At 46.5% G+C, this 26,480-nt stretch overlaps 4 protein-coding genes across 4 annotated transcripts in view; 1 reads left to right on the forward strand and 3 right to left on the reverse strand.

Annotated features, from left to right (window-relative positions):
* Nucleotides 1-1,354, reverse strand: part of LOC134010083 (uncharacterized) — a 4,494-nt gene extending 3,140 nt beyond the window's left edge. Inside the window, exons 1-3 of the mRNA XM_062449950.1 lie at nucleotides 898-1,354; nucleotides 579-814; nucleotides 392-471 (exon numbers count right to left, since the gene is read on the reverse strand). Coding sequence (XP_062305934.1) covers nucleotides 392-471; nucleotides 579-814; nucleotides 898-1,354 — 773 coding nt within the window. The remainder of the gene's footprint in view (nucleotides 1-391; nucleotides 472-578; nucleotides 815-897) is intronic.
* LOC134009572 (mucin-2-like) overlaps nucleotides 1-26,480 on the forward strand; it is a 202,174-nt gene that overhangs the window by 10,068 nt on the left and 165,626 nt on the right. The gene's annotated exons all lie outside the window — the stretch shown is intronic.
* On the reverse strand, nucleotides 5,602-26,474 carry LOC134010084 (uncharacterized). Its single transcript, XM_062449952.1, is given in 44 exon segments — nucleotides 5,602-6,643; nucleotides 6,770-6,798; nucleotides 6,801-6,836; nucleotides 6,839-7,055; nucleotides 7,401-7,665; nucleotides 7,709-7,816; nucleotides 8,472-8,523; nucleotides 8,851-8,977; nucleotides 9,412-9,489; nucleotides 9,850-9,921; nucleotides 10,551-10,616; nucleotides 11,269-11,325; nucleotides 11,448-11,492; nucleotides 12,022-12,096; nucleotides 13,671-13,931; nucleotides 14,232-14,372; nucleotides 15,406-15,751; nucleotides 16,055-16,112; nucleotides 16,278-16,317; nucleotides 16,467-16,571; nucleotides 19,404-19,475; nucleotides 19,623-19,673; nucleotides 19,767-19,859; nucleotides 20,091-20,210; nucleotides 20,315-20,416; nucleotides 20,507-20,566; nucleotides 20,646-20,696; nucleotides 20,788-20,889; nucleotides 21,855-21,920; nucleotides 22,000-22,047; nucleotides 22,201-22,266; nucleotides 22,359-22,418; nucleotides 22,496-22,549; nucleotides 22,816-22,866; nucleotides 22,982-23,068; nucleotides 23,179-23,238; nucleotides 23,327-23,377; nucleotides 23,487-23,552; nucleotides 23,787-23,822; nucleotides 24,358-24,417; nucleotides 24,584-24,649; nucleotides 25,366-25,422; nucleotides 25,527-25,592; nucleotides 25,684-26,474. Coding segments are annotated over 44 exon segments (4,026 nt in total). The 5' UTR covers nucleotides 25,711-26,474; the 3' UTR covers nucleotides 5,602-6,367.
* Nucleotides 7,677-12,736, reverse strand: LOC134009600 (uncharacterized). The gene is made up of 14 exons (XM_062449152.1): nucleotides 12,514-12,736; nucleotides 12,022-12,096; nucleotides 11,448-11,543; nucleotides 11,269-11,325; nucleotides 10,887-10,946; nucleotides 10,551-10,616; nucleotides 9,850-9,921; nucleotides 9,644-9,715; nucleotides 9,412-9,489; nucleotides 9,205-9,279; nucleotides 8,900-8,977; nucleotides 8,695-8,734; nucleotides 8,458-8,523; nucleotides 7,677-7,816 (listed from the first exon to the last, which is right to left on the reverse strand). Exons 2-13 carry the CDS (start codon nucleotides 12,088-12,090, stop codon nucleotides 8,468-8,470), a joined length of 819 nt encoding a protein of 272 aa, XP_062305136.1. The 5' UTR covers nucleotides 12,091-12,096; nucleotides 12,514-12,736; the 3' UTR covers nucleotides 7,677-7,816; nucleotides 8,458-8,467.

Genomic DNA, 26,480 nt, shown 5'->3' on the forward strand with positions numbered 1-26,480 from the left:
GGCTCGGAAGCCACAAAACTTCTTCTTTTTGCAGAAATCCTGGTGATGTTGGACTGTAGACGTGTGGAGAGAGAGAGAGAGAGAGAGAGAGAGAGAGAGAGAGAGAGAGAGAGAGAGAGAGAGAGAGAGAGGAGAGAGGGAGGAGGGGAGGGAGGGAGGGAGGAGGGAGGGAGGGAGGGAGGGAGGGAGGAGAGAGAGAGAGAGAGAGAGAGAGGAGGAGGAGAGGAGAGAGGAGAGGGGGGGGGGGGGGGGGGGGGGGGGGAGAGGGAGGAGAGAGGGAGAGAGGGAGGGAGACACTGGTTGAGAACGATCCATATAACTGACGGGGTTTAGCATGTTTGAGAAAACGAGAGATGGTGAGGTGTGTTTGTATTTGTATATGTTTGCTAACCGTGAAAGTCTCAACAGTGGTATTACTGACGAACGGAGTGGGTGGTCTGGATGGTAGTGGATCCTCCTGTTGCAGGGACACTTGGGGCCATAGTGGACTCCTGTTGCAGGGACACTTGGGGCCATAGTGGATCCTCCTGTTGCAGGGACACTTGGGGCCATAGTGGATCCTCCTGTCTGCAGGGGACATTGGGGCCATAGTGGATCCTCCTGTTGCAGGGACACTTGGGGCCATAGTGGATCCTCCTGTTGCAGGGACACTTGGGGCCATAGTGGATCCTCCTGTTGCAGGGACACTTGGGGCCATAGTGGATCCTCCTGTTGCAGGGACACCTGTGGCCATAGTGGATCCTCCTGTTGCAGGGACACTTGGGCCATAGTGGATCCTCCTGTTGCAGGGACACTTGGGGCCATAGTGATCCTCCTGTGCGGGACACTTGGGGCCATAGTGGATCCTCTGTTGCAGGGACACTTGGGGCCATAGTGGATCCTCCTGTTGCAGGACACTTGGGGCCATAGTGGATCCTCCTGTTGCAGGGGACACTTGGGGCCATAGTGGATCCTCCTGTTGCAGGGACACTTGGGGCCATAGTGGATCCTCCTGTTGCAGGGACACTTGGGGCCATAGTGGGATCCTCCTGTTGCAGGGACACTTGGGGCCATAGTGGATCCTCCTGTTGCAGGGACACTTGGGGCCATAGTGGATCCTCCTGTTGCAGGGACACTTGGGGCCATAGTGGATCCTCCTGTTGCAGGGACAACCCCTGTGGCCATAGTGGATCCTCCTGTTGCAGGGACACCTGTGGCCATAGTGGATCCTCCTGTTGCAGGGACACTTGGGGCCATAGTGGATCCTCCTGTTGCAGGGACACCTGTGGCCATAGTGGATCCTCCTGTTTGTAGCTGTGTTCATGGGATCGGTGGCCACAGGGGACACCGTAGGAGCAGCAGATGTGGCATTCATTGCCTCTGTGGTGTTCTGTGCCTTTGCCCCCAGCGACAGACAGGCCAATGCCACCATCGCCACAACCATAACTAGTCTGCTGTCCATTTCTATAAGGAGGGGAAACGTTTTTTAATTTAATTCAATTATTTATACCTTTTATTTTTACCATGTAAGTCAACAAAGCAGATGTTTGAGATAGGTCTCTTGTAGGGACAAGCTTATTCTTATTTTTTATATTTTATTTTATATTTAAATTGTTTTATTCTTAGATTGTTTAGTTCTTAGGAATAGTTTAAACTTCTGTACCTTTACTTAATTAAAGATTCGTATATGTTTAGTGTTGCACCTCCCTGCCACAGTAAATTCCGTGTTTGTATAACATACATGGCGAATAAACCCGAATTCTGATTCTGATTCTGAATTCAAAGGAAGCAAATATGTAAAATAAAACTAATGGGGGACAGACAAAATCTATGTGTTTGATGATTTATATTAGTTAAGAACCAAATAAGAATCATTATTCTTGTAAAAATGTTAAAGTACATTTAAGTGTAAACTCGATAAACCTGACACTTACAGTAAGTTTAACATTTTATCTTTAGAAGCTCTATAGCAATATTAAATGCTACATTTTACATGGACCACACAATATTTACCTTTTTGATGTGGGTTTTGAGGTGAATAGCCTCCTGATGAAGAAAGTTCAAGTGAAAAAGGGAGACGCTTCTCAGAGATGATGCAGGTGCGCGTGACAGAGATGCTCTCGGCGGGTGCTTTGGTTCGGTTGTGGGATCTGAAGCCGGTATTTAACACTTTAGAAGGGTGCGAAAAAGAGGGAGGAGAAATGGTCGGAATGGGATGGAGGATGGTGACGTTTTTTTTTTCTATTATTGGTACAAAGACAATTCGACATCTTGTGTTTCGAGGAGGGTTTGACTGAAAAATAATTGTGTCCCTCCTATTATCCCATGACAATGCCTTGCTGAGTCACTGCCAACCGTTCTCTGAAGACAGATCTTCCTGTATCACATTTCCAAACATTAACATTAACTAAACTTAATTAAACATTACGTTTTTAAATACTTAGGAACCAAGAATCATTTAGGCCTACCTATGTGTTCAAAAATTCATAAATAATAGCATAACAGCATAGTCTAATTACTCAGAATTATTTTAAATGTTAAAGGTTAACCATTTGCGTCGTTTTTTTAGAGGATGATAAAACATTGCAAGTGATTACACCTTGTGATTGCATCGCATAATGTGAAGTTGAGCGGACATTGTAGAACCGGTCTAACTACTGTAAATGCCCACACTGTATGGCTTTATCTCGGCCTTACCCAACGTTTCGTTCCTTTATTTGCTCTTAAACTCAAAGACTGGTATTGAACTGTAATTCGTTTAAAAGCCAGATCTTTATTTATTTTGTAGAGCTGTTGTTTGTTGCCTCCGTAACACGGAACAAACTCTTAAGAACTACTGTAGCCTGTAATTTTCTGTGACCTGATCTGTTAATCTGACAGGTTCTCGGATATTAATAGGCCTACTTGCACTGCAGTAGGCTACTTGACTGTGCTTTTTACAAATCTCAAACTGGCCAACATCTTCCTTAAGAGTTTTCACAGGTTTTCGAGTCCGTTTTTGGAACCCATGTATTAGACACACAACAAAAGTAATTGGCTATTGTGGAAGAAATTGGGATTTCCTGTGTGCTTACATTATTCACTAATCAATAGAACTAGTCATCGGATACTAGTTAGTACGTTCTCATGTAAACTTGCTATTAATAAGAGTATAGTGTTTATGTATAATAGAGTTTATGTGTCAGGGTTAATAGATGTTCGGGGTCAGGAGAAAGTACTAGCTAAACGTCCCTTGTCATGACTACAAGGAGAGCTCCAACTATGAACTCTTTAGTCTGAGAGTTGTCATGTGTTGGGAGCAGTGAATCTCTTTCTCTGAGACTGTTGAAACGTCATTACTGCCTGACTGTCACAATCTATGTTTACATTCTTGTGCCCTATAAAAGATGGTCCTCCGGCTTTCGGAGCTGAGAGAGACATGATTGAGACCCAAGCCTGGTGTTGTGTTGTCATTTATTGTCAGAGGTCTGGTTTTGTCTCCCAATCTGCAGATTGATAATACGTATTAAAATCCAGAACTCAACTGAACTTAGTCACTCCGTTTATGAAGAGACGGACAAAACTCTTTCTTCATCACTATGCACGTGTACTACTTCACCCAGGGGATGGATAAAGCATACCATGGCCTACCTACCCATGGCCTAATCTAGGTTTATCGATCTCTCGAATCTAGAAGCAGACTGAAAACCAGTTCTGAATGTCTTGGAGATCAGATATCAGTGAAAGTGGTCAGCTATTAAGCGAAAATGGACAATATTCAAATGGATGCGTTAAATCGAGCGTTAGTAAAAAAAAAAAAAAAAAAAAACACACCCTCACGCGGCATGCACTTCTGAAATGCCCCTATTGCAACATAGACAAACACGAACACAGATACACATACCACAGTGTATATGTCGATAAGAAGGTAAATAGTTTGGTCATGAGTAGATGCCGGCAGTGGGTGCGTGAACAAACATTCTTAGTGTTACGTGAATACGTGTGTTTCCTTAAACAATGTCCTATGACTCTGATGTCAGAGCACCATGAAATAACAGATACACGTTCATTGTTTGTAAATCATCAAAGCTGTGATGCTACTCTAGTGTTATGTAATCTTAATGAGCCTAATATTCTTTTGTGTAATCAAGTGTTTGCACCCCTAAATAGGATATGTTAAACCAAATTTCTTTCCAAACACTGATAGTCACAGTGTTTATAGCTATATATATTCTTATACATGTGAAAGCGAGTTAGGGTAGTCAAATTGGAGCTCCATGTTCCATGGTGATGCTGTATCTGTGTGTATGTGAGCTAGTGTAACGGAATGAGCTAGCTTTTCTTTGGCGTAGTTGGTAGTGGTCGCGCTTGGCAAGTCGGAGGCCGAGAGTTCGAATCCGTGAGTGGCAAACTACCTTGTCAGACGGAGCGTGGCTACGGCTCTTACAGACCCGTGACACTAGACTGTAGATTTGGTTTGAATGGTGGTGTGGCCAGATCACCCTTACACACACACCCATTCCCAAATCAAACAGTTCAGCTAAAAGCCGACAAGCGGTGTAGTTCAACCGACAATTGACAAGTTCAGAAAACCACACCGGAAATGTTTATTCTTAATTTTTTACTTAAAGGAAGAAATGAATGTAGAGAGTTAGTGATCGTGAAGCAGGCAGGAAACTCTGGATGTGGCAGAGGAGCGCTGGGGTCTTGACTGGGCCTCTCTGAGCTCTGCCGACCCCCTCAAGGTGCCTCCAGTGCCCCTCCAGCAGATGTGGAGCTCGAGAGTAGAGGAGGAGAAGGGGGAGATGGCGGGGGAGATGGCGGGGAGGCGATGGGGATGCGGTGGGATGCAAACGTAGAGACACTTGTGTGGCTGGTACAGCGAGTTTGTATTTAGGCTACAGGCTGGCATGAGTTATACATTGGATTAGCTAATGAGTATCAGGTGTGTCATTGATAAGGTAATCAGGTGCAGATGAAGTGTCAGATTGGAGTTGTGGTGTCAACTCCTCCCGAACCTTATTTAATTCTAACTCCATAAAAATAGCACATTTACACATTTCAGTTAAGAAAATATTTTCCACTATAAGCCTACACAACATAAAAGAGCGTGTGTCGTTGGGTGAGGCTGAAACTGTAGATGGGGAGCGCTGTGTGCAAAAATGCTGTTCTGCTGGTTCAAAAGCCCATCACAAGTAACTTGAGGTTTCATCAGAAGTTTGTGAAATGGACTGAAACGGCTGTCAAAATGTGTTACGTTGTCACTCATTCAGGTGATGACCCGCCGTCTCATTGAACTTAAACGTTTACAAAGCTCCACGGTTACGCCATGACACATTGCACAACTAATGTCTCATGTCTTACAGCGTTACACGCTAATCAATTCCGTTTAGTTCTATTCTTAAACTAAAAAAACAGGTATGTTTTAGATTGTTGACATTATTGTTGTCATTTAATTTTCTTCACTGCATTTCAGGTATTAACAGGAAAAATACCGTGTTTATAATAATTCAGACTCTACACTTAGAGGGGCCACAAGAGGGTCCAAGCTCATTGTCACAGGGGCACTTAAAGGGAACTCTTAGAGGGAAGAGCGTGGGTACATTTTACGATTAGATCAACATTGAAATGAAAGCAGATAACCACAGGGAAACTGACATTTTATTTATCTGGCAGACGCTTTTTTTCAAAGCAAGGTACAAACAGTGTACACAGAAATGAAATGGGGAAACATTTAACTGGAAATGGAGGGTAAATTTCGCTTTATCATTGTTTCGTCAGTTCCTTCATTACTTGAATTCCTTTAACTGGCTGAGAGCCCCAGTAGTGTTGATAGATTTTTTTCTCCACTCTGCATGTTGGTGCCTCAAAAGGTACAGTTAGTGTCTCAGAGCTCCTAAAAATTGTGTTTACTTGCTAGTACAGAAAAACATGTTCTTGTTTATCTACAGTAGAAGTAGGTAAATAAATGAAATAAATAATAATATCGGTAACACATTTTTCTCTAGCATAAGACTACGATGTTATTTACAGTATAATTTTGTATCTAAAAGATACTAGGCTAGTGTGTAAAAAACAGACTTTTGAAAACTAGCCTTTTTAAGACTAAATCGATTGAGGCACTACATTCAGACATCTCACTCTACATCCCACTATTGCATTCGCTTTTGTCACAGTATGTTTGTACAGCTATTTAAATTTCTTTTTTACTTTGGACTGTACCACTAGCTACATCAGAACATTGCTTATTATTTCATTTTTGGCAGAAAACGTGGACATCTGCTCAAGGTGAAGTGCCTTGCCCAAGGACACAATGTCATTGGCCTGGCGGGGAATCGAACAGGCAACCTTCTGATTACTAGCCGATTCCCTAACCGCTCAGCCACCTAACTCCTGCTCCACTGTCCGTTCACTCCTCCAGCTCAACTGGTTTCAGAGAATCAAACTCTGTCGTCTCCTCTCTTTTGTCTTCCTCCTCCCTCTCCTCGTCCTCCTCTTCCTCCTCTTCCTCCTTCTCCTCCTCCTCGTCTTCCTCCTCCTCCTCCTCTTCCACCTCCACCTCCTCCACCTCCATCCCGTCCATGGTTTTCTGCAGCTCCTCCTTGATATGGTTGAGCTCCAGGAGACCCTTCTGGAGGTCTGTACACACCTCACGGATCTTGGCCGCAAACTCGGTCTTGGCACCCTGGAACAATTGAAATTACAAACAAACGCATTTTCACCTCAGTCAAATTAAATAAAAAATATAAAAAATCAACAGCTTAATTTTTTTTAAACATTTTTTTGAAATAAATTCAAAAACATCCCTGACCTTCCGCAGCTCCAGCGAGTCCTTGGCCAGAAGAAGACGTCGAGAGCCAGGAAGAGGCCCGACATCACCCCGTGGCCACGCTCATCACCTGGACCGCCTTGGCGGCGCCCCCTGCCACGCTCAGCACCTGCACGGTGCTGATCAGGCTCTCCGTGTTGATGAGCAAGGCCTTGCCGGCCCGCCCGCCCTCCTTCATCACGTGCTTGACGTTCTGGTTGAGGTGGTTCTTGTTGATGCTGTCTGCGTACTGCTCAAAGTTCCATTCCTCCAGGGTCGCCATGCCCACCTGGGCGGTGGGGGAGGGAGGGAGGGATGAAGACAGACAGACAGAGAGGTGAAAATAGATGGTGGTGGCAGACATTTACATTTAGTCATTTAGCAGACGCTCTTATCCAGAGCGACTTACAGTAAGTACAGGGACATTCTCCCCGAGGGTGTAGGGTGAAGTGCCTTGCCCAAGGACACAACGTCATTTTGCACGGCGGGAATCGAACTGGCAACCTTCAGATTACTAGCCCGATTCCCTAACCGCTCAGCCACCTGACTCCCGCAGACAGGCGGAGAGATTCAGAGTTTCAGAAATGTGAGACTGAGAGTTGGGTTATGTGTGTGCTTGTATCCCCCCTCACACCTGCACAAAGTCCAGACACTCCTTGATGTCTCTCATCTCTTCCTGGTAGTCCTGGATCATCTTCTCCACCTTCTTCCTGTCCGTCTTCGAGTGCATCGTGTCTGTGATGTTCGCCGAGGCGGAGGCCACGCCCCCCGCCGTCGCCACGCCGATGCCCACCGCCGTGACGATGAGCGACGTCCCCATGGTGAAGGGCGCCAGGATCAGGCCGGTGATGGTGGTGATGCTTCCTGCCACACTTGCGGACCCCTCCTCCGACGCTGGCCTTCATCGTCTTCTTGTGGAAGAGGTCGGCCGCGTCGGCCAACGACAGCAAGCTCCAGGATGCGTTGCTGTAGCGACGCGCCGCGGAGGTTGAAGAGGCGGACGAAGAGGCGGGCGGCATGAAGACGCGGTCGGCCACCGCCTCCACCGCCCTAGACGAGAGAGAGAGAGAGACAGAGAGAGAGAGACAGAGAGAGAGAGACAGAGAGAGAGAGACAGAGAGAGAGAGAGAGAGAGAGACAGGGAGAGAGAGAGAGAGAGAGAGAGAGAGAGAGAGACAGAGAGAGAGAGAGAGAGAGAGAGAGAGAGAGAGAGAGAGAGAGAGAGAGAGAGAGAGAAGGGGGAAGGGGGAAGAATGAGACATGGATGACCACATGAATTTCCCCTTGTGGGATACTAAAGTTTGCCTTGAACTTGAGGAGAGAGGTAAAGGAGGACTAAAAGGAAACAGGGGAGAGAGAGGGAGCGAGACATAGAAAAGGAGAGGGAGAGAGAGAGGGAGAGAGCCATAGAAAAGGAGAGGGAGAGAGCTAGAATAAAAGAGGGAAAGAGAGGGAGAGAGGAAGAAGGGGAGAGAGCGAGAGTAAGAGAAGGAGAGAGAAAGGAGGAGAGAGAGTGAGCAAAAAAAGGAAAGGGAGAGATGGGGAAAGAGAAAAGAGGGATAGAGAAAACAGACAGAGAGAGAGAGAAGGAGAAGCACAAAGGAATGAGGAGGGTGGGGCCCAAAAGTCGTTTTCGATCGCGACAAACTCCCCTTTCCAGAACTTGTCGCGATGACCTTTGAACTCCATACCCAGTCAAACTTACTCTACTTCCTCATCCTCCTCAAACGGGTTAGCCTCGTTCCACTCCTCCCAGCCTACAGGAACAGGAAAAATGCCACAAAAACACTTTGTAATGGCAGGTTAGAAGTGAGAAACCCCACCCTGTCTGTAGGTAATGTTATACTGTATGTTGGATTGATGTACTGTGAACAGTATTGTAAACAGGTGGACATGGAGATGTTTGGTGACGACTTTGGCCTTTGTACCTTCTACTGTCCTCCACCAATCCAGAAGACCCTCTTCATCCTGAGGATAACACACACACACACACACACACACACACCCATGCAGACACACACACAAGCAGACACACACAAACACACAGTGGAGTATTAACTTAAACCGTGCAAAATGGTGTCTACATAAGGACTGGTGCAGTGCGGGTTCTAGGGCGTCACAATACAAACATACGTCCTCCCAGTCCACAGGGGTCCCTTCACCAGGGTCTGACACTGCAGACGGCTCGACAGACTGGCTGGTGCCAGCATCCTGAGACAGGTAGACATGTGTCAGTCACCTTAACCCTTCATGAAATTCTAACACTAACACTCATTCTAATCTTAACCTTAAAACTGTTAATACCTTCTGAAAAAGGGAGTTAAACAAGACCATGCACACACACATTCACACACACACACCCACGTCTGGAAAAAAAACTTTCCCTCGGACTGAAAATCAGAAACTTAAAAACTAGACAAGCAGAACCCTTTCTCTACCCTGGTGTTTGGTTCTTCCAGGGATTGGGCCTCCACACCACTACCTGCGTCCTCACCATCAGTGTACCAGACAACCTGCAACAAGGTAGGCTTTCAATAGTTCAGTCACATAGCTGGCGTTTAGGGAAGCACTACAAATGTTCTTGACCATCCTCCATAACATCTTTTTATCATCATCTTCATTATTATCGTCATTATCATCAGTACATTCTTCTCTGTGATGTTGTTGTTCCCAACCAAACTATCAGCACTGGAGGACAGGTCACTGTCGAGGGACGAGCTGTCCTGGAGGAGGGAAGGGGAGATGAGGGGAGGAGAGGCAGAATGGTAGAAATGAAACCATTGCAACACCTCGTGAGTTTAATTTAAAAAAAACAAATACACACGCACGCCCTGTCGGAACATTCCTTGAAACAGTCCCAGGTTATGGTAAACTAACCCTAATCTGGCTTGGCTGGTTGGACCTGAAGGGATTGACTTTCTGAATCATTCCACTGAACGCCCCAGGCTTCTGACAAACACAACAGGTCAATTATTATTATTTATGGGTTAGGGTTTTTTTTGGGGGGGTCAAACCCTACCTCATAAATTGAAATAAAAGGAAACATTGTTTCTTATGTAGATGTCTGTGTCAGCTGGTCTGACCTGCTTGGTTACTGGCAGCTTATTGGTTGCCTGGTGATCCACAGTGTCTGTGTGAGACTCCTCCCCCTTCACCTGGAACACACAAGCAGCCGGAATGGACCCATGGCAGCAGGTGACAAACCACAGGCAGGTGACAAACCACAGGAAGGTGATAAACAAGTTTTGATCACAGGTACCAGGTGACAAACCAGCATGGACCAAAGGCAGGTAACAAACCAGTATGGACTAGAGGTACCAGGTGGCAATCCATTATGGCCTATAGGTACAATATGACAAATCAGTATGGACTACAGGTACCAGGTGACAAACCATTACAGGCTATAGGTACAATATGACAAATCAGTATGGACTACAGGTACCAGGTCACAAACCATGATAAACTAAAGGTACCAAGTGAAAAACCAAGAGACAGTAAAAGGGATATATGGGTTTCAGAGGCACTCTTTATGAAATAATGGACGGTGAGGGAACTTGCTGTAACCATATCTGTGTGTGCCAGAATGTACGTGTGTGTACTAGTGTTGCCATGATACAAACATGTGGACTTGGGCTCATGTGCACGCTGCCAGCATGCAGAGGAGCATGCTCCAAAAGTGACACCGCTGCTAAAGAATATGTACCTCGGCACAGAGCCAGTAGCAGTTGTGTTTGTGCAACCCTAGTGTGTAACTATCTGGTTACTTACCTGTCTGTGTGTTTACCTGTGTAGGTGTGGAAGATTTAAACGGATTGACTTTTTGAAAAACTCCTTTCAACACTCCAGGGTTCTGCAACACAAACACAATGAAGGTTACCCAACTGAAAAACTCCAAAAGTGTTCAATCAAACAGAGGGGTCCTCTCTGGAACAGACTGCTTCCACTGCAGTTCCTTTGAATTATATCATGTCGAACTGTATTATGCTCTGATCTATTCAGTTGTATTGCGTTCCGTTCTACTGCACTCTATCGTTCTGTTATGTTGCTGAGTGTTCTATTGTATTATATGCCAGCGTTGCTAATGATAAGGTATTCCTCATCATCATCATCTTCATCCCACCTGTTTGGTGTCTGTAGAGAGAATTGCAGTTGTTGACTCCTTTGTTGCCGAAGAGGAGCTCTGGATGGAGGGAAAGAGAGAGAGAGACAGAGAGAGAGACAGCAGAGAGAGAGACAGCAGAGAGAGAGAGAGAGAGAGAGAGAGAGAGAGAGAGAGAGAGAGAGGGAGACAGGGAGAGAAATAGATAGGGAAGGATGGAGAGGGAGAGAGATAGCAGAGAGAGAAAGAGGGAGAGAGAGACAGAGACAGAGACAGAGAGAGAGAGAGAGAGAGAGAGAGAGAGAGAGAGAGAGAGAGGAGACAGGAGCAAAGCTGACCTCTGCTGGAGACATATCAGTACTGCATGCTACTGTACCCAGCAGAGACACCCCAGGGGGTCTACCTGGGCAGGAGATCTGAACGGGTTCACCCTCTGAATGACTCCCATCACTCCTGTCCCCTGTAGGAAACACACACATGTGCACACACACACATGCATGTGCACACACATACAGGCACACACACGGTTACAACCGCAACATTAGAGATGGAGGAAATGTCTTGTAAGTCACTCTGCTCTACCTTAGTGTTTGTAGGGAGCTCAGTCTTCACAGCACTGGTGTTGTCCTGGAAGTCCACCAGCACATCAGTTAATACCAGAGGAGGCGCATGACCTGCCTACAACAGCAAACACTGTGTGTGTGTGTGTGTTTGTGCAGTGTTTCCCCTACCATTATATTAGGGGGCGCCCCGCCCCCCCAAGGCACCCCCGCCCCCCCCTGGAAGGTCAAGTTAATTAAAAATGGTTTTATATATATATATATATATATATATAACGCCAGATCACAAAATAAGTCATTTAAGGTTACTTTTCCTATAAAACCGGTCTATAGCTTGCTCTTTTATTAAACAAACTAAATGGCCTTATGTTATCACGACGGCATGTCATTTCTGTCTCTACATGGTCCCCCCCCCAAAGCTGTAAACCTAGGGGAAACACTGTTGTGTGTGTGTGTGTGTGTAAAAAGGGAACTGAAAACTTAATACCGGAATTACTTTCTCTCTTTGTGTCACTTAATCGCCCTCTCACTCAATCACCCTCTCACACAATCACTCCCCTCCACCATCGCCTCACACTCAGGTAAACAGTGTTTACCTCTGTGCTTTGATCTTGTGGCACAACTGGGCTGGCTGAGGTGACCTTGTCCCTTTTGAATATATTCATGTTGACCTAAGGAAGCACACGCGCGCACACACATGACCGCACACGCACACACACCTTGTTATGGCTTACAATGCATGCAGTGTCAAAGACTCTCATAACAAAGGCTTACCGGTGTTTTGTATGACAGTGATTCACGACTTTCTCCCTAGGTATTTTCTCACAATGGCAGCTTGGGTTTATAGAGAGCTAGCATATTTTAACTGTCAATACGTTTTATGACTTTAAAAACATTGAAAGGTAGGTGTCCATACTGTCGCTGACGTCGACGGTTTTGCGAACGTGATGTCTATATATTGTTTCTATACCATAACTGACAGTGCTCTACCACTAGTGTCAAAACAAAACGACCGGAATAAATTCTGATTTGTAAGTTCAAACTTTATCACTGGGACTTTCAAGGCGATTTAAGTTAACAACGCTTACCTTATGATTGCAAGCTGATTCGGTAAAAGGCTAAGTCAAAAAGTTTTCAAAACAGTGACAAGCTAAAACGACGAGCTACGCTCCGTCACTTCCCTTCTGAACAGTGAAACTGGTTTAGCGAAACTGACGTGCTCATGTGACGACTAGTTAATACTCTACTCTTCTTACAAGCGAGGTTTAAAGAAACTAAAAAACCGCGACCTACATCTATACAATACCAGCACTGGAGGGCTGTAATGGAGGAGTCTCCCACAAGCATGCCCATTGTTTTCACAGAAGCACCTCAAGGTGGGCAGGGCCAGTTCATAAGCCCACTCACAAAAAAAGTTGACTGCAGTAGCCTACATTGTCAACATTGACGTCCAATCCATTCAAATGTTGTCAAATGGTTCTTTGTCCATCCATCAATTGTGATACCACTCCCTTCATAAGCATTGTTCAGACTATCAGTTCAAAATATTAATCTTTATTCAAATTTGTATCAAATTGTATATATTTTTTTGTAAGTTATGGAGTATGAACATTCAAGTGTAGCAATCTGCCAGGACTCTTAACTGGCCTGTGAACATACATATAAGAGAGCATGTGGTATAAGTTACAGACAACATTCGAAGTTAAACACAAGATGGAACTGAACTATCACACTTAATTACACACACATACGGCACTCGTTACACTTTTAAATGTGTTAAAATCAGCTGCTGGATCATGTGCCACTGCTTACATCATCAACAACATTTGTGCAAAGGAATGTGCAAAAACTTGGTCTATTTCTAAACTGTGCAAAAACATGCCAAACTATTTCATTCTTTCCCCCCATATCTAAACACAACGAGACTCCAGACACCTCGTACAGTTTTTGCTTAAAAGTAAAAAACCTGCATGAAAGCAGTCTGCGACTATTTTCCAAAAAGCATTTCATTATTTGACCAGCAGAGGGCATTCCAGCACAATAACAAATCTCAAGTGTTATGGCAGTGACATCCGCACACAGTCCATGCAAAATATCTCTGAAAAGGGAACAGTGGTTCTTCTAAAGCTTCAGAATTCTTTTATTGTATTTTTTTTTTTATCTTCAAAATGAGCTCTGGGTGAAATATCTAGATTCGGAAGGCGCCTACAACACACTGCATCGTGGGAGTTGTAGTTTCCTGTCACGGCCCCCCATTGGCATCCTGTAGCTCCTCCCGGATGGCGTTGAGTTCCACCAGCCCTCGGTGCAGCTGGTGGGCCAGAGACTTGATCAGGGACACCACCTCCTTCTTGCATCCCTTCTTCAACTCCCGTGAGTCTTTGGTGAAGTACTTGTCCATGCCCTGGAACAGGGACCTCACGGCCGTCAGCAAGCTCTCGGTCACCTCCCCGGCTCGCAGAGCAGGCCGGTCCACGAGGCTGACCATCTGGACGGCCCGTCTCACCTGCAGGGTGACAGGCAGAAGTACAGATGAGAAGGCAGGAGGACAGGTAGTCGGACAGAAAGAGTAACTTCTTTTTACTTCATAATATCTGATACATTACAATCAGGGCAAAGAGGCATAGGACAGAAAAGGGAAATTTAGGAAAAGATGCTACACATGTTTCAGCATCTTGAACAACAAATAGAAAGGGAATTACCATCCATAAATCTCACAACTACGGCACAGTGAAAGTGAGGCAAACAGGAACCAAAACAGGCAGCGACAGGGCGTAACACAGGGTAAGAAGGCGAGCATACTCACCTCCCAGTCTCCAGAGTAGTGCTGTGTGCCAGCTCTGAGGAGGGAGTGCACCCTGAGCTTGAAGAGGCCCTGCACGATGTACCTCAGCACCTTGGCCAAGTCCTCCAGCCTGGCCTCAAAGTCCTGCAGCACCACCTCCGCCTGCAACACAGCTCACCCGCTCAGACAGGGACTCTTGTCTGTCTACTGTTTCTATCTGTCCATCCGTCCGTCCTCACCCGCTCAGACAGGGACTCTTGTCTGTCTACTGTTTCTATCTGTCCATCCGTCCGTCCTCACCCGCTCAGACAGGGACTCTTGTCTGTCTACTGTTTCTATCTGTCCATCCGTCCGTCCTCACCCGCTCAGACAGGGACTCTTGTCTGTCTACTGTTTCTATCTGTCCATCCGTCTGTCCTCACCCGCTCAGACAGGGACTCTTGTCTGTCTACTGTTTCTATATGTCCATCCGTCCGTCCTCACCCGCTCAGACAGGGACTCGTCTGTCTACTGTTTCTATCTGTCCATCCGTCCGTCCTCACCCGCTCAGACAGGGACTCGTCTGTCTACTGTTTCTATCTGTCCATCCGTCCGTCCTCACCCGCTCAGACAGGGACTCTTGTCTGTCTACTGTTTCTATCTGTCCATCCGTCCGTCCTCACCCGCTCAGACAGGGACTCTTGTCTGTCTACTGTTTCTATCTGTCCATCCGTCCGTCCTCACCCGCTCAGACAGGGACTCTTGTCTGTCTACTGTTTCTATCTGTCCATCAGTCCGTCCTCACCCGCTCAGACAGGGACTCTTGTCTGTCTACTGTTTCTATCTGTCCGTCCGTCCTCACCCGCTCAGACAGGGACTCTTGTCTGTCTACTGTTTCTATCTGTCCATCCGTCCGTCCTCACCCGCTCGGACAGGGACTCTTGTCTGTCTACTGTTTCTTTCTGTCCATCCGTCCGTCCTCACCCGCTCAGACAGGGACTCTTGTCTGTCTACTGTTTCTATCTGTCCATCCGTCCGTCCTCACCCGCTTGGACAGGGACAGTCTGTCTACTGTCTCTATCCGTCCGTCTGTCCACCCTCACACAGGGAGGTGGGCAGGCGGACAGGCGAGGTAGCGTGTCAAATCCAGACATCCATCCCTCCCCTACTTCACTCGCTCCCTCTACCCTGTCGCCCACATGTCCGACGCTCCTACCTTCTTGCAGTCCTGCATGTTGTTCACGTTGTCCGAGATGGTCGCCGTGGCCGTCGTGATCCCGCCCGCCGCCGCCACGCCGATGCCCACCGCCGTCACGATGAGCGAGATGCCCAACGTGACGGGCGCCAGGGCGATGCCGGCGATGGCCGCCACCCCGCCCACGGCCGCCGTGGTGCCGCCGGTGATGTTGCCGATCTTGGCCTTCCGGTGGAAGTTGCTGATGTCTTCGGCGATGGCGCCCAGCGTCATGACGTGCTGCCAGAGGACCTCGGCGCGCTCGGTGTAGAGCTTGTTGAAGACGCGCAGGGCGCGGTGGACCTTCTCGGCCAGGAAGGTGAACGACCTGCAGGAGGGAGGGGTCAGGGGGAGGGGAGAAAGAGGGTTAGAGAGGGATGCAGAAAGGGAGGGGGAGCGACAAAGGGGTGAGAGGGAGAGACAGAAAGAGAGGGAGAGAGAAAGAGGGAGACAGGAATGGAAAGGAGGTCGTGAGAAAGAGTGGATGCAGAGAAGAGAGGAGTGGAAGGAAGGATTATCTCTAGAAACATTAGACACCATCCACCAAGGAAACGCTATGGAGAGGAACAGCCTGCTGGTGGTTCTAGACGGTTCTAAGGCTTGACTGGTCCAGGGAGAGAGAAATACACACTTGGTCTCATCCACTTTCAGAGTCTTGTCTTCATCATCCGAGGGCAGCTCATCCCATTCTGAAGAGACAAGATCAGAACGTTATAGTGTGTGAGAGACTGAGTGTGTGTGTGTGTGTGTCTGTGAGAGAGAGAATTCAAGAACAAGCGTGTGTGAGCGAGTCACTGTCTGTATGGTGTGTGAGAGAAGTGCATGTACGTCGACCGTGTGTGTGTGCAACTCACGTTCCACGGTGTTCCACCACTCCATCAAGCTGTCGGTGTCCTGGGGGAGGAGAGACCATGTGAGTGAGTGTCACCTCACTCTCTCAACGTCGCATGTGTTACACTCCTCTAGTGACGCCAATCTAATAGGCAGGGCTGGCCTTCTGGCATTACAATCCCCATAAGTGTAGACCTGGGACCAGAACTCACCCCTTCCTCTTCCTCCTCCTCCTCCTCCTCCTCCTCCTCCTCCTCTTCTTCGCCCTCCAGACCCCCTGGCAGCCGCCCGTCCATCTGGGCTGAGCACCACTCCGCCTGAGAGATGGACAGATGGATGTCTTTGTTGTTTCCATAAACATGTTTTGCCTTCTCAAACAATTTTAAAAAGTCTTTACTTGTCGAGTCATTTATAATGAAGTCAACAATTACAGTCAGGTCCATAAATATTTGGACATTGACACAATTTTCATCATTTTGGCTCTGTATACCACCACAATGGATTTGAAATGAAACAATCAAGATGTGCTTTAAGTGCAGACTTTCAGCTTTAATTTCAGGGTATTTACATCCAAATCAGGTGAACGGTGTAGGAATTACAACACATTTGATATGTGGCCCCCCCCTTTTTAAGGGACCAAAAGTAATTGGACAATTGGCTGCTCAGCTGTTCCATGGCCAGGTGTATGTTATTCCCTCATAAAGGGAGTTCGTTATTTCATTGACATGGAGCAGATAAAAGGTCTAGAGTTCATTTCAAGTATGGTATTTGTGTTTGGAATCTGTTGCTGTCAACTCTCAATATGAAGTCCAAAGAGCTGTCACCATCAGTGAAGCAAGCCATCGTTAGGCTGAAAAATCAAAACAAACCTATCAGAGAGATAGCAAAAACATTAGGTGTGGCCAAATCAACTGTTTGGTACATTCTTAAAAAGAAAGAACGCACTGGTGAGCTCAGCAACACCAAAAGACCCGGAAGACCACGGAAAACAACTGTGGTGGATGACAGAAGAATTCTTTCCCTGGTGAAGAAAAACCCCTTCACAACAGTTGGCCAGATCAAGAACACTCTCCAGGAGGTAGGCGTATCTGTGTCAAAGTCAACAATTAAGAGAAGACTTCACCAGAGTAAATACAGAGGGTTCACCACAAGATGTAAACCATTGGTGAGTCTCAAAAACAGGAAGACCAGATTAGAGTTTGCCAAAAAACATCTAAAAGAGCCTGTACAGTTCTGGAACAACATGGACAGATGAGACCAAGATCAACTTGTACCAGAATGATGGGAAGAGAAGAGTATGGAGAAGGGAAGGAACTGCTCATGATCCAAAGCATACCACCTCATCAGTGAAGCATGGTGGAGGTAGTGTTATGGCGTGGGCATGTATGGCTGCCAATGGAACTGGTTCCCTTGTATTTATCGATGATGTGACTGCTGACAAAAGCAGTAGGATGAATTCTGAAGTGTTTCTGGCAATATTATCTGCTCAGATTCAGCCAAATGCTTCAGAACTCATAGGACGGCGCTTCACAGTGCAGATGGACAATGACCCGAAGCATACTGCGAAAGCAACCAAAGAGTTTAAGGCAAAGAAGTGGAATGTTCTGCAATGGCCAAGTCAATCACCTGACCTAAATCCAATTGAGCATGCATTTCACTTGCTAAAGACAAAACTGAAGGGAAAATGCCCCAAGTACAAGCAGGAACTGAAGACAGTTGCAGTAGAGGCCTGGCAGAGCATCACCAGGGACGAAACCCAGCGTCTGTTGATGTCTATGGGTTCCAGACTTCAGGCTGTCATTGACTGCAAAGGATTTGCAACCAAGTATTAAAAGTGACAATTAGATTTATGATTATGTTAGTTTGTCCAATTATTTTTGGTCCCTTAAAAAGGGGGGGGGCCACATATAAAATGTGTTGTAATTCCTACACCGTTCACCTGATTTGGATGTAAATACCCTGAAATTAAAGCTGAAAGTCTGCACTTAAAGCACATCTGTTTCATTTCAAATCCATTGTGGTGGTATACAGAGCCAAAATGATAAATTGTGTCAATGTCCAAATATTTATGGACCTAACTGTATATTGAGGGGGCGGCCTGGTAGCTCATGGGATAAGTGTGGGTACCATGTAGGCTCATCCCAGCGGCCTGGGATTTGATCCGGCCTTGGCCCTTCACTGCATGTCTTCTTCCCTCTCTCCCTGCCTTTCCTGTCACACTTCAAATATGTCTAATAAAGCATGAAAAAGGCCCAGAAATATACCTTGAACATTTATTTCTGTAGACAATAAAGATGAATGCGTTAGGAGCGGTGTTTGAAGGGAGAGGCCTCTGTGTTTGTGACAGTCATGCTCGAAATATCTCCTTTCAGGCCTCTTATAAAACATAGGCTCTGTGACATTTAACTACACTGAATGAATTCCTGAGTAAGGATGACAAGGCCATGACTAGTCACCCCAAAGCTTAGCTGAACCAAGTCAAATTTGATTTGTATAGCCCTTTTTACAAGCAACGTCACAGAAGGCTTCACATACGCCCAGAACCGCACCTAGACCAACCTAAACCATCCAGGAAGACAAGAGAAAATACCAGAAAAACTCTGGAAGAAAGCTTGAGGAGCAATTCAGTAAGGGACCCCCTCCTCCAGAGACGGTCGGCGACACAGAGGTGCTGAACACGAATCCGCGGCAAGAGTAGCGATTAAAAAAAAATTATGTACAAGAGGATGGTGAAACACAGTGGATGCTAAGCTAAGCTAAGCTCATCTCTCACCCCGTCCCCCAGCTATGCCGCAGAACCAGCCCAGCGGCCTCTGTCAGAACATGATGGATACACTCAGGTGCTCTCTGTCTGGAATGTGTGATAGCTCACTCGGTATCAACAGAACAACAACCGCCTATACTACTGTTGTTGCCAATAGGGAAGGGTTGTGGCCCTGTGAACCAAGTCTGTCACGCGTGTCCCTCCTGATCATGTGTGTTTCTACACCTCTCTCCGTCCCTGTGTCGCCCAGTTGTTCGTTAAACCTCCGTTGTCGCTGGCGACGGTTGACAGGACAGACAGAGGGAGAACGTAGACAGAACGACAAACAAAACAGACAAACTACACAGACAGACAGGGCAGACAGCCAGGGTAGACAGACAGTTACCTCAGCAGCCTCTGAATGGTAGTAGTCACTAGAGGTAGCTCCAGGCGGCCCAGTCACCCCTCTTCTCGGACTCTGAGAACAACAAACAAGTATTAGTGATCAGAAGGCAGTGATACACACACACACACACACACACACACACACACATGTATATATATACACACACACACACACACACACACACACACACACACACACACACACACAAAACTCTCTTACCTTCCCTCCTTTGGATTTTTTAAGAGCACCTTTAAAGTTGGTAGGTTTCTTCTGTTAGATAAAGAAAGACGACATTATCAGTACAGGGTCACTGAGAGTAAGAAATATGCGGAAGAGAGGGAAAAAAATAAATAGACAAAATACCGGTTTGTATTCTTCCTCCTCGTCTTCGACATTCTGTCCTGCGTAGAATAGATGAGCACCCTTCTGAGGAGTGCCATCATCTAGGAAGCCCCCCTGAGAGAGAGAGAGAGACACAGACAGACAGAGAGAGGGAGAGGGAGAGAGAGGATAGAGACAGACCACAGACACTGCATCACACAGGGCCCATCTCATCCACTGTTTATGCACTGATAGATATGCATTCGAAAAACAGGGACACTACAATCAAACAAACAACCAAACACGTGCAAAGACCATTTAACAAAGACAAGGCAGACTGCAGGCAACAAACACATCAGGACTCACAGTCGACGCTCGTCGGGGTGTGAGGGCACCTGGAACGACCGCCATGTCTTCCTGCCGGAACGTTTCCTGGACAACCTTGGATTTCCGTCGCCTTGGGAACTTGAACTTGGAGGTCGTCTTCTGTCGGGGGAGACATCAGACAGACAAGTCACTCCTCCAGACATCTCAGACGATAACAGATGGTGGAGAAGAGAGGGGGAGATGAGAGGGGAAGAGAGAAATACCGGCTTGCAGTCCTCCATTCCATTCTGCTCGTCGTAATTCCACTGTTCTGCCGCGAAGCATTTGCCACCTTTCTGGAGATGGTCTTCGTCAAGATAACCTTCCTGAGGAGAGAAGTAGGTGTCGGTGACTGGGATACTTCATACGTTGGTGTTCAGCAGTGTGTGTCGCTACGGTGTCCTGGAAGGACCAACCATGGAGTGTCTTCGCCGCGAGAAGTCCTGAGGGCTCTCTGGAGCCCGCTCATCTGGACTCTGGGGGAGGGAGTGGACTTTAATCAGCATTTAAACAGAAATGTGACCAAATAATCCTTAGAAACTGTTGTCTTGTTACCTTGGAAGTCTTTATACTGGGGCGTCGAAGTTTTAATTGGTTTGATTTCTTCTGTTGAGGGGGGGGGGGGGGGAGCATTCTTTGACAACATGTGAAGAATACAGAGGAGGGGAAAGAATGTGATGTAATGGGAGGGAATTACCGGTTTGTCCTCCATCGCTCCATTCAGGTCTTCAGCTTCCATCGCCCTGGCAGAGAAGAGGTCCGCACCTTTCCGGGCAGACCCAGCATCCGGGAAACCATTCTGAACATTTACAGATCAATGACTTTTCTTGAATTTATTTACAGTAATTACAGAATTCCCACTTAATCTTGCAAGGCTATGTTTAATGTCATTGTAAAAAAAAAAAAAAATAACATACATTGTCCAAATAAATACTGTATGAATATGAGACTGTAAAATAACCTTCTGCAGGAACCCTTCATGTAATGACAGTACCTTAGAGAAAGGGTGAGGGTGGAACCCTTTCCTCCTTCCAGGTTGTAAAATAAATCATCATATGAAGAGAAAGAAAGAAAGCAAAGAGAAAAAGAAAGAGAGAAAGAACCTACACGACTGAAATAAAGTCAAAAGAATAGAAGGAATAAAAGAACGGAATACTAAGAACATACGTACAGGACTCTGGAGGGAACTTCTATACAATCCTTAAAGGGGTCATAGAATGCAAAACCGAGTTGACCTTGTCATAGTTGAATAACGACAGTTCGGTGGGTAAAATGGACATACAGAGAACCTCAAGTCCCTATGACACCTCTTTCCTATGCAAATCTCACTATTTGAAACTGCCGCTGTAAAACGGGCGATTCCCAAAGAAGCACCGAGTTGACGTCAACTCGGTGGCTGCACCTTATTTGGCTCTGGTCTGTACCTTTGTCACACCCACCTAATACAAAGTTATGCTTAGGCTACGACACTGAAGTGCGAGTATTATTACAGTATTACAGCTAACGGGTGCTGTTGGCCATGTTGCGTCTTTGCACCGCAGCTTCGCTCGTTGTAAACAAACCAATCAGGGCGCAGCTCATGAGCATACGGAGCAGTGTGAAATACCCTATAAAATCATTCTATGACCCCTTTAATGTCAACAAGCAAATCCCGCCTAGGAAGAATGCTCATACTGTGGATTCAACACAGCGGAAAAAGACCCTCTTCAACTTTATTTGTCCCCGGGGGGCAACTGGTTTAGCAGCGAGACATTGGGTCTGTACCTGGGACTTGTTCTGCGGAGTATACCCATGAGCACGGCTCAGTTCTTCCTCCGGTTTCTCCTGAAACTGTTAAACAGAAAGTATTCTAAGAGTCGTATTTCCATTTGTAACACAAGTGAATGCATGTCCAGTATGTATACTGTACCTTGGAACCTCTGCGAGTTGTGAATTTGGGATCATCTTGAGGATTCTCCTGTAAAACGCAAAATACAGTACATGGCAGTCGAAACAGTTGAAGAATCCCAAATCGCATAGTCACGTGGACCATGCTTACATGAACACAGAAACAGTTTGTACAAAGCATCACAACACCATACTATTCCATAAACTGCTGTACAGTTCTCACCTTTTCATGACTGATCGAGAAACCTCTCCGAGGCACGAACTTGACCTTCACTTTATTTATCGTCTTCTGTTCCGGTGATGAAATGATAAAGAGGTCAGAAACATCCTGGTTTAGGTACGTTGACAACATTACCGCGTAAGACGAGAGGAGGCGCGTACAAACGCGTGGCCGTTGCTCCCGCTGTTCTCGTCTTCTCCTTCCTCGTCCAGGCCGGTGTCCTGTTAAACAAGGAGTGAGGACGGGGTGCGAGCAGCGTTCGTTTCGTCAGACGTGCGACAAGTCTTGGATCGTTTACCTCAGAACATCGTCGGGAAGAGGGACTCCCTGAAACGTCCTCCCGTTTCTGCTCCTGCAACACCCGTATGTAAAAAGATCAGTGTTGAACATATTTTGCCAGATGAAAATATATGGAAAAAAGAATTACATTTATATTTAGCAAAAGACCCATTTAAAACAAAGCATTGTGCGGTTCTGTTTATGAACCTACAATCCAACCGATTTACAGTGTATGATATGCACCTTTGAGGGGGATTGTGAGTTTCTGTGTGACACAGAAATTATTTTTTTTACTAGGCACAAACTAATGAACGACTGAACACGTCATGGACCAGTCACCTTGGATCCTCTGCGAAGCAGCTGGCTCACCCTGTGTTTGAGATGTTTCCTCTGTGGACAGAAGAAGTGAGAATTCATGATGCCTACCGTGTGAAACTGAGAAAGAAAGAAAACCAAAAAAAGTGAGACAAAGAAACAGAAAGCAAGAACAAGAGTTAGACAATACCGGTTTGCGGTCATCCATTCCTCCATTCGGTTCCTCCTCCTCGAGATCGACATCTCTCTTGGGAGTTTCTGCATCTAAATAGCCCTCCTGGTCATGTTCAAGGAAACCAAATATATCACCGTCACTACTTTTAGAACTTTGACTTTTCATTTTTTATAAAACAACATTTGGCAAGATATGAAAGACATCTGACTGACCTTTGACCCTCTTTGAAGGAAGCTGCCGTCCTTGCCGTTCGCGTCGTCCGTAAACTTATCCTACAACGCACAAAGAATCATCAACAAGCACTTAGTAGTCAAACACACGGCACAACACTGACAGACTGGACCAGCCGCGTGCATCTACCTTGGACCCTCGTCTGGAGATTTTGGAGAAGATGAACTTCCTCCCCTTTCTCTGAAAAGGGGGGGGGGGCATATTTTAGGGAGTGACGGAGGCAGGCTATGGAGAAGATGTGTGTCTGTGTCTTGGTGTGTGTGTGTGTGTGTGTGTGTGGTGGGCATACATGTGTTCTCTGTTTTCCAGATCCATTCTCTTCCTCTCCACTTGCCCTGTCAGAGTCCACTTCCAACTGAGAGAGAGAAAGAGAGAGAGAGCCAGAGAGAGAGAGAGCCAGAGAGAGAGAGCCAGAGAGAGAGAGAGAGAGCAAGAGAGAGAGCGAGAGAGCGAGAGAGCGAGAGAGCGAGAGAGAGAGAGAAAGGAAAAAAAACTGAGAAAAACAGCCAGAGACACCCACAGACAGATGAAAGATTGGCTACTAGTAACTACAGTAACAAGAACTCAGAGGAAGCAGGGATGGCCCTACCTTCAATGACTCCCGTCGAAGTCTGAACTTGCCGGACTAATAGGACATAAGAAATTGAAATAAATGATTAACAAATTAACCACAAGAAGACAGCCAAGTCAATAGAGTCGATAGAAAGATACTGCGATTAGGCAGTGGCATGGTGACAGGTGACAGAGAGGGGTTGTGTGGATGTAGTGATGTAGTGGATGTAGGGGAGTCAGGTAGCTGAGCGGTTAGGGAATCGGGCTAGTAATCAGAAGGTTGCTGGTTCGATTTCCCAGCCGTGCAAAATGACGTTGTGTCCTTGGGCAAGGCACTTCACCCTACTTGCCTTGGGGAGGATGTCCCTGTACTTACTGTAAGTCGCTCTGGATAAGAGCGTCTGCTAAATGTAATGTAAATGTAAATAGTGTGTTGAAGGTCAGGTGACTGGTGAAGGACAGGAAGTGTCGTGTGGATGTAGTGTGTTGAGGGTCAGGTGACTGGTGAAGGACAGGAAGTGTCGTGTGGATGTAGTGTGTTGAGGGTCAGGTGACTGGTGAAGGACAGGAAGTGTCGTGTGGATGAAGTGTGATGAACTGGTTCTTACTGGTTTCCAGTCTGAGCGCAGCTCTGGGCTGTCCTCGGGCCAGTCCTCGACACACTTCTCCTGTTCACATACAGGTCAGACAGGAGCAGGTTGATTACACACACACACACACTGCGTTCCCTGACAAATCTACACACACGCAGTGAATTAGCCATGCATCACGGTAAAGCCACAAACACACATATACATTTTACAAGTGACATTTTCTTGACACACTGTCACACACCTGGCCCATGAGCAGAATGTTTGTGAAAATATTTTGTTCCTCCTCCTCCTCCTCAGCTGTGCTGTTCTGTAGAACAAGAATGCGTTTGATCACATAATCAACAAAATCACATGGCACATTGACTTAACAACAGGTACATCCGGATTTCACATACTTGACACACATTCTGTCTCTCTGTGTCTCTAATACTGTCAACTGTAACATTCATAAGAGATCCTGACTGGTTGATGATGTGTAGTCCAAAAACGACATCCGTTATAGGACGAAACAGTGGGAATATCTTACATTCAGTTTAAAAAGAGAAAAGGGGGCAGCAAGGATGGAGAAAGTGACACGTCCTGTGGATGTCCCTGATCAGGAGCCATTAATACAGAAGCTAACTAGCCACTAGCATCCCCTGATCAGGAGGCATTAATACAGAAGCTAACTAGCCACTAGCATCAACTGATCAGGAGGCATTAATACAGAAGCTAACTAGCCACTAGCATCCCCTGATCAGGAGGCATTAATACAGAAGCTAACTAGCCACTAGCATCAACTGATCAGGAGGCATTAATACAGAAGCTAACTAGCCACTAGCATCCCTTGATCAGAAGGCATTAATACAGAAGCTAACTAGCCACTAGCATCCCCTGATCAGGAGGCATTAATACAGAAGCTAACTAGCCACTAGCATCCCCTGATCAGGAGGCATTAATACAGAAGCTAACTAGCCACTAGCATCCCCTGATCTGGAGGCATTAATACAGAAGCTAACTAGCCACTATCATCCACGGACCAACCTTAGCAGTGTGGCTGACACGAGGGGCTGGTCTAGGAGCTGCATGATCAGGCTCCTTCTGAAACACAAACAACCAAAAGAATTCCAAAAGGAAAACAAACAAAAAGTGCTTATTGTATGTGTCATGGCTGTGTGTCATTGTCATTGTTGCTGTATACGTACGTGGTTTGACTGCTTGTGCACTTTGGTCCGAGGTGCTGGTTGTGGACGATCGGACACACTGTTCACCTGGATGTTGATACATTTAGGTCATAGTTTGCTCACAATTTAAGGTTCTTTAAAATCATGGGTTCCCAACACACATAAGAGTGAGTCTGACCTGGATAGTTCCATTTGGGGTTGGCATAGGCGATAAGGATCTGGCCTGGAGTGTTCCATGTTTCAGGCTAGTGGGGGTGGGCTGGGCAATGCAATGTTTGGTCCCGTCAGGGGTGGTGAGAGTAATATCATACGGTTTGTCTGAGGGAGCAGGGTGGACAGAGGCTGTGGGTCGGATGCCGGAAGCTTGAAGAGATGGTGAGTCTTCTCAGAAGAGGAGAAGACATCTGAGCTCTTCTCTGAGGGAGTATTCTGCCCGACCTTCGCATCAGGGGTCATCTGAAAAAAGCCCTTTGAAGGGGCGGTGTGGAAGATATCTGGAGTCTGAGTGGATGGTGTGCTAAAGGGGTCACTCGACTCAAAGGGGCTTGCCGGAAACGGGTCAGGTACATTGGTGGAACGTTTTTGGAACGGGTCCTCTGTGAAGCGAGCTGGGCTTGGAAAAGGTCCTCTCCTTTCGTAAATGTGATTGGAAAAGGATCCTCCATCTTGGAAGGAAACCATAGAAGGAATCCTCTGCTTGTCAGAAGGGGTGTGGAACACGTCTTGTGGCGTGATGGGTGAGGCACGGAACAAGTCCTTTTCTTCAACCGAGGATGGCTGGAACGGGTCCTTGGTGCTGAAGGCTGGAGTTCCGAAAAGGTCATCGCTTGTTGTGATTACGGACTGGAATGGGTCCTCTAACTTGGTAGGAAACACGGTGAAAGAGGTTCTCTACTTTACTGGCCGTGGGTCGAAATATATCGTCGCCGTTAGTGGCAGGAGCTTGAAAAATATCTTCTACCTTGGAAGCCGGGG

The sequence above is a fragment of the Osmerus eperlanus genome, chromosome 23 (assembly GCF_963692335.1).
Source record: "Osmerus eperlanus chromosome 23, fOsmEpe2.1, whole genome shotgun sequence".
Taxonomy (NCBI): Eukaryota; Metazoa; Chordata; class Actinopteri; order Osmeriformes; family Osmeridae; genus Osmerus; species Osmerus eperlanus.